Source organism: Amphiura filiformis, chromosome 5 (genome assembly GCF_039555335.1).
Source record: "Amphiura filiformis chromosome 5, Afil_fr2py, whole genome shotgun sequence".
Taxonomy (NCBI): domain Eukaryota; kingdom Metazoa; phylum Echinodermata; class Ophiuroidea; order Amphilepidida; family Amphiuridae; genus Amphiura; species Amphiura filiformis.
This window is the reverse complement of record NC_092632.1, coordinates 74,108,004-74,119,012: the sequence shown is the minus strand read 5'-3', so window position 1 is coordinate 74,119,012 and position 11,009 is coordinate 74,108,004. Positions and strand designations below refer to the sequence as shown.

General features: G+C 38.0%; 1 protein-coding gene across 1 annotated transcript; it reads left to right on the top strand.

Moving 5' to 3' along the window:
* The first annotated feature begins 371 nt into the window (after window positions 1-371).
* LOC140153689 (protein max-like) lies at window positions 372-7,718 on the top strand. Its single transcript, XM_072176513.1, has 4 exons — window positions 372-534; window positions 2,452-2,565; window positions 4,083-4,206; window positions 6,922-7,718. Exons 1-4 carry the CDS (start codon window positions 496-498, stop codon window positions 7,161-7,163), a joined length of 519 nt encoding a protein of 172 aa, XP_072032614.1. The 5' UTR covers window positions 372-495; the 3' UTR covers window positions 7,164-7,718.
* Window positions 7,719-11,009: the final 3,291 nt, after the last annotated feature.

Here is an 11,009-nt window from a genome sequence, read left to right as displayed (position 1 = left end):
GTTCAGAAGAGATTCTTATCAATGGCGTTTTGCTGGCTCCCATTTCACGAGATACGAGCTACAACGTTGAATATAACATATCGGGGATTCGTTAACTTGTTTACAAGTGAGGCGAATTGCTTCCATAGATTATGCTCCGGAACTCATAATATTAATTAAAAACAAAACGAAATGGCACTCTTTTAAATCAATTTTATTAAAAACATACATATAAATATTTACATAAGTATTTCACAACATATTATGTAATATTATGCCGAGTCAAAGTTAATACAGCCTAAAAACTACGAGTTAATTGGTAGCGGATGAATATATTGATAGATCTATATTCTGCCGCGCTGCCAAGTCTGGACACGTGGGTCGTCGCATGGAATAAACACAAGCACGATCATCCTTGTGCGACGCCATTGGTCGATGTTTATAAACTGGGCCGTGGCTTGAGATAGGAGTAGCGCTGGTGAAGGCCGATTGTTAATACCCATATTTGTTGAGAAAATGAGCGACGAAGAAGGAGAATTGGATTTGGAAAGCGAGGTTAGAGTATTTTCCAATATATGAACCCTATTTTTGTTGACTATTTTGTGTATAAATGTGTGTATTTTGCCAAGAATTTGTGCTTGATGATGTGGCCTAAATTTGTAAATTCAATGTTGTGAGGAAATGGGATTCGTCATAGCGGAAAGACAGTGTGCATCAGTGCAGTGGCCTTCCCCGCATGATCACTGACCAATTGACCATCGTGACATATTGATTTCATGTGAAATCGTGATGGGGAGACCTTGTCATTTTGTTTCACATGATCCTATTTCATTGATTGAAATTTATTCTATGTAATTTGTGTACTATGTACATCATCGACGTCGTGACATGACCGATGACGTATCAGGCATTTCAGATTTCATTTCTATATTTAGCAGTGCCACTGCCAGTGATACTAAAAATAAAATTCCCATGTATAGTCTAATTAGTCGTGTTTTCATCATAATAAAGACTTGAGGTCACTTTTGCTTAAAATTTTGCAAGTTGACCTGAAGTGCAATCTATTTTGACAAGTTCCATATTGTTTGATTAGCATGCATGATTTATATCATGATGATTTTCATGGTCACAAATAAAGGGCTGGCATGCATGAAGCCGTCTTGACTATCATCCATTCATTCAAGTTCTTCGTTGTGATCTGAAGATTTTCAAATACTTTTGTTATTTTTTTTTCTCCCTTTACTTCTAAAATTGTTGTGATGAAAAGACATGTTCTGAAGTTCTTGGTTTATCATTAAACATTCTCTTGCCCAGCACTTGAATCTTCAACTTCAAGCTAGCCTAGGGTAAGGCTTTTTTGGAAAATACTAAACTGGGCCATCCATAATTTTCGCCATTTTCACTAAGGGGTACAATAATTTTGTGTGTACCCCGGGGTGGTGAATTCTCAAGATGGTCTGCCAAAAATTGCTCCCCCCCCCCCCCCCCCTGGTTGTGCCCAAAAATCTTTGCCCCCCCTTTTGATCTGCCAAAAATCTTTACCCCCCTTACACAGCAAGATTTTTGGGAACCTGAATTCAGAGCCTTAAATTGTCTTATCATATAATGCGAGTGCAGCTAGCAGGAAATGTTGCATATATTTGAACGTGTTCCTAACATTTTCCTACACCTTTGTAGGGCGTAATATAGAAACGTTGCCCAAAATATCTGTGCCAAAAATTGCTTGCCCCCCCTTTTGACCTGCCAAAAATGCTTGCCCCCCCCCACCCTATAATTTACCTCCCCCTATAATTCACTCCCGGGTACACATAATTATTGCACCACCCCTTACGTACAGCATGCCACCGGATTATGGGTAGGCCTACCGAAGTACGTGTAAGCATCACACCTATAAAACAAACAGAGTTGATTAAGTTGTGTCAAGTTGGGTCTTGATCATTGAGAGACGCAACACATTTCATAGTAGTAACAGGTTTGGGTAATTAGAAATAGGCCTATCACGAGAAGCGCCCGACCCGAGAACTGCGAAATCTAGTATATATACATGTATGTATAATGTTGTTATCACTGTACATGGTGATGTCATGTAAATTAGTTTTAATTTATATTATCATTGTACAAATCTGCATCTCACATTTTGCTGTAATATTGTATTAATTATATTATGTTTTAATCATGTTCTTGCAGGGCCTCCTTGGAAATCAGTGCTTTGTCATTGACGGGGCTACCCTGCCTAAAGAAAGTTTAAATAAATAAATAAATATAAGAGGGAGGGGGTAAAAATCCTGGGCATTGTGTACGTTTAGAAAAATGGCGATTTGTTTGAGCAATACACACATATTTTCATTTACCTTTAAAAAATTTGCATTTCATGTAAAAAAAATGAACTGCCTTTCTGATGGAGACACATTTCATGTATCACACAATTTACTAATCTAATTGTTTGTAAATACTTTTCTTTTGTTTTGTCAGGCTGAAAAGCGTGCACATCATAATGCTTTGGAGCGCAAAAGACGGGATCACATCAAAGACAGTTTTAACCTTCTAAGAGATGCAGTACCAAACCTTCAAGGGGAGAAAGTACATGTAAGTGAACCTATCCACTACTAAAACATTAACTCTCTTTACGCGGGTGTCGACTGCAGACGACAAGTTTCGAATTTTTTTTTAAAATTCAAAAATTTCGAAAATGTAAATTTTCATGACCATATTTGGAATCAGCATGAAAAATGCATTAAAATGAGTACAAACAAGCCTAGTATTGTATAGCTCTTGATATTTTGAGAAAATATTTCAAAACTTGAAATTTTTCTATTGGAGCGCATGGCTAGCACTCAAAACATCTCTTTAGGACAGGGAGTGCGGCCTCAGAGTTAGTCTCCTACACGGCCAGTATGGTTACGCTCCCTCCACATGTGAAGGGAGCGTAACCAAACTAGTTTTGTGGGAGACTACGGTTTCTGCGATCGTGGCCGACATAAAATCATAATCTAAAAATTATGATTTTATGTCGTATAACAGAAAATCATCCCGTTTACTACAAATAGGGCGAATTTGACAGTTTGCTCATAGATTTAAGTTAGAACATGTGTAAGTATTACAAATATGCCAAAAAATCGGGTTTGAAAAAAATAAAGGTAAATTCTAAAAAAAGATCGTACATAAAGGCTTTAAAGGAGAATGGTCCCATTGCACCACATGCTATTTCCACTTTGGATGAACCCCAACTGAGGACTTTCATGCCAATATTCTAATCCTTTGAATAAGAAAATTGGGTTGGATGACAAAATCGAAACATGCTCTACATGCCTGACTGGCTCGAATTTTGGTTTCTGACTCTTATTTTGCTTTCTCTTTTTATAAGCTGTATGAGATTCAAATATTCCGAAAGGTGTGTTTTTCATCAAATTCCAAGCAAACCATATATTCTTGCCCTCTTATTTCACACTGTCAAATAAGAAAAATGTGGGCATTCCACCGATTCCCAAATCTTTGAGAAAAAGATAATGATGTTTTAGATCTAGAAACACTGTCCAGGACTGCATCGGCAATGACGTATAGACTGCATATATACATGTATTTGTATGTGTCCTTGTTTGCCGATGTTCAGAAAAACAATGAACAGTGCACACACTCCTACACGTTTGCACCGACAAATGTGGACCCATGATCCTCCTTGTAAAGTTGTATTTAACAGTGTAACTGTGAACCTCTATGCACTGACATTTCAATATATTAAAAGCGTGGACTTAAATTGCGGTAAGTCTGGTAAGATATGTTATTTAACCCAGGGGTGTCAGGTGTCAGCCCATATTTAGCATTTTTTGGCATTTTTTAGTTATTTTCCTCTTTTTTGGTCTGTGGCCTCCGGCTCGCACACCCCTGTTAACCACCAAATCGTGGACCTGGTATTACACCTTCAATGGGGGACCTATACGTCATCAGCGTTTAGTGCCCTCTGCTGCTCTTGCACTCAATACACACAGAAAATAAATACCAAGAGTGTAATCATTATTACCGGTACTCATCTCTTTGTCTTACAGTTTACTGTGATTTATGTTTATAATTTGGCTCACATCTCGCTCTCTCTTTCTTTTTTGCAGGCCTCCCGTGCCCAGATATTGAACAAAGCCACCGAGTATATCCAATTCATGCGACGAAAGAATAACTCACATCAGAATGACATAGAAGATTTGAAAAAGCAGAATTTGCTGCTGGACCAGCAAAGTAAGTACTTGTGTAGTGTCTGACCGATCAGATCCTTATCTGAATCGACCGATCAATTCCCTCTTTGATCTGCCGATTCGATCACCGATTACCAATCAATCCCCCAAATGTAAACAATGGCTGCCATCGCCGAGTAAATTTCACCCGTACTTGTAATTACTAATGCATGCTCTGAGCACCAAAAACACACTCCCGTATTCATTTAAAAAAATACTTTATGTGACCATGATTATTCTCAGTTCAATTTACCTTTTCCCCCTAATGTCCGAGTCTGTCGAATCATTCGATCGCCCCATATTGTGTTTTCGTTCAAGTCAGTACATGAGTTTTGCACACAGCCCGTAGCTCTCTCCAAACTGACACGCACATGTTCGACCCGGAAGTACGAACTACAATAATGTACATGTTCATCTGTTGGCCGTACGGCGTACATACATGTGCATGCGGGAATTACCTGATTATCTCAGCTGCGTGCTTGAATCATGGTATGAATATAAGTTTATCGCCTACAAAGCTTGTTCTTTTGCTAAATTTCGCTTGATTTATCTAGTCTAATTCGAAGAAATATATCAAAAAATGAAAACTTGTTAAGCTTCAACAATTACTTTCATGATACTGGGTGATCGGTGCATTACATCGGTGGATGAAGGAAAAATCGGCCGATGCAGATCACTGCTGATAAGCTAATAATTGGTCCGATTCGGAAGCTACCGATCTGATCGGTCAGTCTCTATACTTGTGCTTCTTCCCACTTTTAGTTTTAAAAAGCTGCATATACTCAAGGCATTAGCCAGAGGGGTGTATTAAGAGTGTCCAAAATGGTCAACAAAACCTGATTCTACAAAATCAGGGTGTCCACTAAGTCCACTTCCTATTCACTCCATTATAAAAATCAGAATTATAGGGTGTCCAAATGACACCTGGACAGCCCTCTGGCTAATGCCTTGCATCTACTGAGATAAGTGGTAGCAGGCTAGCAGCTACTTTCTTCTGGAGCAGACTCTTGATTCAAAAACTACCATCGGTATCTGCTACGTTATTACTGCAATTGCACTAGGGGTGAACTTCAGGTAGCTTGATGCTTCATCTGCACAAGATGTTACTGCTGGTTTGGCGAAAACATCGCAAAAGTGTGAATTTTCAAAAATTCAGGAAACCCTGTTTTCCTTGTTTTTCAAAAATTAGGGGAAAGGGTTGGTTCAGGACAAGCATAACTGCATGTCTGCCAACCGTTCCGATTTTTGAGGTCAAAGGTCACAAAAATCGGAAAAAGCCGATTTTTGAAAATGCAAAAAAATGTTGGCAGGTATGTAACTGGGGGGATCTACCTCAACCTCATGTCCCTGCCTTGAGTTGCATGTATGTCGAATTCAATTAAAAAAACATGTATTACTAATTTACAATGAGTATGTTTGTGTAATGGGTGATCCTTGACAATTTGTGCTCAGCCCTTGCCAGATGTCCAGAATATCTTGTGTAGCTCTTGATCAGAGCCCTCGCAGTACCTTAGAAGATCCAGTGATCCCCAAGTAAAATAAACCCAAGCAAGTGACTGGTATTTTTAAAGAAAATGTATATATATAGGCCAAACCCTGCCTGGTTTAGATCATTCTGTAAAAAATTAATACCACTCCCAGCAGTACATGTACATATGTACAGAGCTTGCCGAAGGCAAGCTTCACTATAGGCAAGCTATAAAGTCACCAACAAGTATTAGTAGGACCACTATGCAGTAGGACCACTATGCAGTAAAGATCACTGTCTGCCTAAGATATTGGTCTACAAAAACCCACCAACCGCGAAAGCCCACTCACCGAGCCGCCAGGCGAGGACACAGCCGGTCTCTACTATTAGTGTCAGAGGGCATATGGCATGGTTTTTCATTTTTTCTTTCAATTGGATGGAAAATAGGTTGGCTTTGGAGCAAAGCTATATCTTGTGCAGTGACTAAGAAGTTTATGTAATTAATAGTTCTACATTTAGTGATTCCATGATGTGTCATGTTACGTGTAAGGGTCATGGACAAGTGCTAGTTAGTTGCTTTATATGGAAGATAGTTTTAACTGTGTACTGTGCACTTGAGCCAGTATCATAACTGTTCCGGGCTTATATTCACCATTTATCGAGCGGGCACTAGTTCATGTAATTTTACACAAAATCTGGATTAGGGTGAGGGTTGGCATTTATAGCTTACATGAAATAATTATATGAAGGATCAAGCATGACACGACGTGTTCATAATTGTATTCGGCAGGCTGACCTTCTGCGGCACATCAGGTTTTCTAATGTGCCATTGCTCTCTGAGTCTCTGTCACACTCACATATTGGGCTCCAGCTCTCGCAATCACCAGGACATATGTGACCCCTCGGCACAACTGAGCCAGGATGTCGCCAGTGCCACTATTGAGATATGCTCCATTGAACTTACCAATAAACAATAGGAAACAAAGGATTTATTGACTGTTTTATTGATTTTTCACTACTTAAATGTCAAGTACTATATACATGATATACATCATTTTAAAGCTAATTTTAAGCAGAATATTTTGGTTGAATATCAAAAATGATGATTGGCGACATCCGGGCTCAGTTGTGCCGAGGAGTCGCATATCGAGTCTATTTAACAATTATGATAACTAGTTTTAGTCAAAGCGATCACATTAAGTTTGTCTCGACTACATTCTAATTTTTTTTTTTCTGTTTTTCCTTTTACAGTTCGGCTCCTGGAAAAAACCGGTGCCGGTGATCCACGTTTAGTCGATAATGGTCTTGCCCTTCTGACCTCAAAAGGTGGTACAGTGTCTGCTTTCGATGGTGGATCCGGTTCGGAGTCGGAATCTGACGACGATTCGCCCTCAAGCCGCAAACGGTTAAAAACAGAAGCTAGCGGGAGCACTTCCTCCAGCTCAGGTCCTAGTTCCAGCAAAGGTAGTAATGATTATTATAACGACAAATAAGGCGTGACAGGACCAAGTGTGTATATAGTTTATTATTATAAATCTTTGTAGAATTTATGGATGTTATCTGTTTTGTCTGTCTGTCTGGGTGATATACACGTATGGCTAACGATTAATGTTTTTTCTAATGAGTCGTCTGTTACAGGGGTAGTTACAATTTTGAAAAATGTCTGAAAAATGATAGGGATGGGAGTGTTCTGCAACAAAATTTACCATTCCAAGTACTCACTCATACCTTGAGGGTGTGGTTCAAATAGCTTATGTTATAGTGCGAAATACAGTGAACTGTGCTGTGCTTTGGGTACTACTGATACTCTATAAATTGTGTGAGGGAATTAAATTGCATAAGTATATTTTACATGGTAACAAATGTAGCGAATAAATTTGTATATATTTTGTGAATACGTGCTGCTCCTTAAGGTGGTACTACACCCCCTGATAGATTTTGTGACTAATTTTGCATTTTTCTCAAAAAATAACTACACACTGGTAATAAAAGTTGTGTATATTATAGGGGCAAGGAATCCAATTACTTCACTGAAATTTCAGTGATTCAAGACAAGTGGTTCATTATCCATGTTGAGAAATGAGGTACATTCTATAGCGGTACCTCTTTTCTTATCATCATACCGCTTGTCTTGAGTCACTGAAATTCCAGTATTGTAACTGGATTCCTTGCCCCTATAATATACACAACTTTTGTTACCAGTGTGTTATTATTTTGTGAGAAAAATACAAAAATAGTCACAAATTTATCAAGGGTGTAGTACCACCTAAGCTCAATAGACCTTGGCTAAGGTCGAAAATTTTATCCCTGTCTGTAATATTTTGGCTAGACAGTTGTTACTGCGACAAAATAAGTTACATAATATTATAATAACATATCAAAATATATATAATTTGAGTACCGTACTTTAGTGCTCGGTACAGTCAGTCTGTTCTGCTTGTTTGAAAACTGCTGGTGTTTCTTGAAAGTGCAGTTGCCTTCAAATTAAAAAAAACCAGCTCAAATCGCTTATTCATGCACTAGACTAAGTTACATATTTTAACACAAATTCATTGTCTCTTTTCAAATTTGAAACATGAAAGTGAAATGAGAGCTTTGCAGCAAATACAATTCGACTGCTCAGTGCCAGAAGTGGGTAAATGCAATAGCTGGCATGTGTAGATGAGTACAATATACTGTGGGCAAATTGCCAAATATTCACAATGCAGTTATTGCACTTACCCACTTCTGTGACTGCTCACCGCCAGAAGTGGGTAAGTGCAATAGCTGCCATGTGTAGCTGCCATGTGTAGCTGCTATGTGTAGCTGCCATGTGTAGCTGCTATGTGTAGATGACTAAGATGAGTATAATATACTGTGTGTAAATTGCCAAATGTTCACAGTGCAGCTATTGCACTTACACACTTCTGGCGCTGATCAATTGAATTACATGTGTGTGGTGTTGAACAAAGAACAAATGTGGATTGGTTTAATGTATATCAAAGGTTGTATCATACTACTTGCATCATGATACTGCAGTGGCACAAACAAACTGACAGACAAATTATTGGATGATCTAAGATCATCCAATTATCATATTATGCTGGCATCAGTTGCTCTAACAATCTGCAATCCTCTACATTACCAGGTCAATTGGTGCTTGTGATTGACTCAAGTTGACTTGAGTTTGAACTGCATGCAATTCAGTGATTGTCAATACAGATGTTGACATGTTGATGTAGATACCAAAAGTGTCACAAAAAATTGACTGACACCATTAGGTAAGTATGATACCAACAGAAAGCATCCTGGCTATTTTGTGAAGAGCAATGTTTAATGTTTTTTTTTTTCTTTCTTGTAGTTCATCACATTTGCAGATCTTTATGTTTTGTGAATAATTTACTGACTGGAAATTTGCCAGATTTGACTTGAGATCTCTCAATGTACTGTACTATTTGGATGTTTGAATATGTTTCACATCAAAATACCACTGAATATACTTTGTTCACATAGTCAATATTATTTTGGATCTTGTTGATGTGCTTGTCAATAAAGTGCTCTCAAGCATGGGCCAGACACACAGTACACTTGATGCAGTTGCTTCATCCAACTGTGTGTACACAAAGCTACACCAATGTATCCATGATTGAACCTTGCTTACTGCTGTTATCTATTTACTGGATGCACCCGCCAGTTCCACTTAAGGGTGTTGAGACATCAACACACCTACAATGTCTTTGGGGTGAAACCTTAATCCCAACAGTCCTGCTTAAGTGAAGGATGTTGAGACATCAACACACACAATGACACAATGTCTATGGGGTGAAACCTAAAGGTAAATTGATATAGTCCATTTGGTTTCCTTGAGACCAATGTCAGTACTTTGTCACAGATAATTTGCTCTTGTGTACAGATCATGCAGCGTGTGTGTAAACATGCCAGTTCTTACAGCCAGCATGTCGTCAGCCTGCTATGCGAAATGCCTAAGTCATTTGTACATGTTTCTCATTTGCAAGTTTGATTTTCTGAGTAATAAACCCATAATTCATCAAATTTCCAGCCGCATTCTTCATTAACTTGTGGACTACATCAAAAGAGATGTATTCCACAAGTGAATGAAAAATGAAAAAAAAATTGATGAATTATGGGTTTATTACTCAGATAATCAAAATTGCAAATGAGAAACATGTAAGAATGACTTAGGCATTGAGCATAGCAGGCTGAAGATGTGTGATTTAATACTACGCCCGCTGGAGTACTCTTTCACTCTTGAAAGCCAAATAGACTACAGCGTAATAGAGGACTTTGCTTTAAAAATGTCCCTTCAATATAATGTTATTGTTTGATATGGCAAGGTTATCTACACATGTATATATGTTTAATCAGTAAGGGTGTGGGTCCAAATTTACTTCAGTATTCAATCAAACTATGCACATGAATTTTCATGAAAAGTTTTTCTTCACAATCTGGTTTGGACATATCATTGGTTCATTTGACTATATAGTTTAAAAGCATGTAAGTATATAAAAGGATACCTGTGTAAAACGTTTGCAACATGATAACTCTGAAAAAGATTTCTATTCTAAAATTTAAATATAAAACTATTTATCTCCACATAAATGAGGAAAAAAGTGATTGATCCCTTGGTGTAACTGCCGCTAATCATCATCCTTTCTCCGTCTTTGGGCTCTCAACCCACATACAGTAAACGTTGGCCTAATGGCGCACCTGGGCTCCTTTGCCTTGGGGTAAATTTCATGTACAAATAGAGGGTTCCCTCCTCTAAAAATCCCAACAAGGAATTAAAGGGTATGTGCCCTTATTTACGGGTGGGATTTTTATGAGAAGGCACTTCTAGTTTGTGTCTAAAATTCCAGTTATGTCAAGGGAGCCCATAGCGTCATTAGGCGAATGTTTACGGTAATGATACAAACATCGGAAAGGTCAGACTGCTTCAGTTTAGGGGTTGTCAAAATAATTGAATGTAATTAATGGAGTCTTTACTAAGCAGCTATCTACCCAAAAATAAGACTTACTGGATGGGTGATTTATAAGTTTGTAAATAAATGAAGTAAATATTACCCAGAAAATAAGTTTGATGTTGTGTTTTAAATTCAAACTTAAGTGACACAGTGATTACTCAAAATTTACTATGATATTGGCTGATCATATCACAATAAAAACATGCTGAAGGTATGCAACATAAAAAAAGTTAAGTAGCCATAATTGGCTGAAAAAAACTTTGTGCGCATGTCATTTGGTTTCAACAATTTCTGGTGTGCCCCGTACTGGAAAGTTCTGATTAGAATTCTTGACAACAAGATAAAGTTAAGTTCCTCACAAAGAGTAATAGTAATTAT

What these genes read in the sequence shown, in the direction of transcription:
- LOC140153689 (XM_072176513.1), top strand. Translation starts at nt 496, where the DNA reads ATGAGCGACGAAGAAGGAGAATTGGATTTGGAAAGCGAG. An exon ending in AATTGGATTTGGAAAGCGAG is followed by an intron (nt 535 to 2,451) that starts GTTAGAGTATTT and finishes TTGTTTTGTCAG; the next exon opens with GCTGAAAAGCGTGCACATCA. An exon ending in TTCAAGGGGAGAAAGTACAT is followed by an intron (nt 2,566 to 4,082) that starts GTAAGTGAACCT and finishes TCTTTTTTGCAG; the next exon opens with GCCTCCCGTGCCCAGATATT.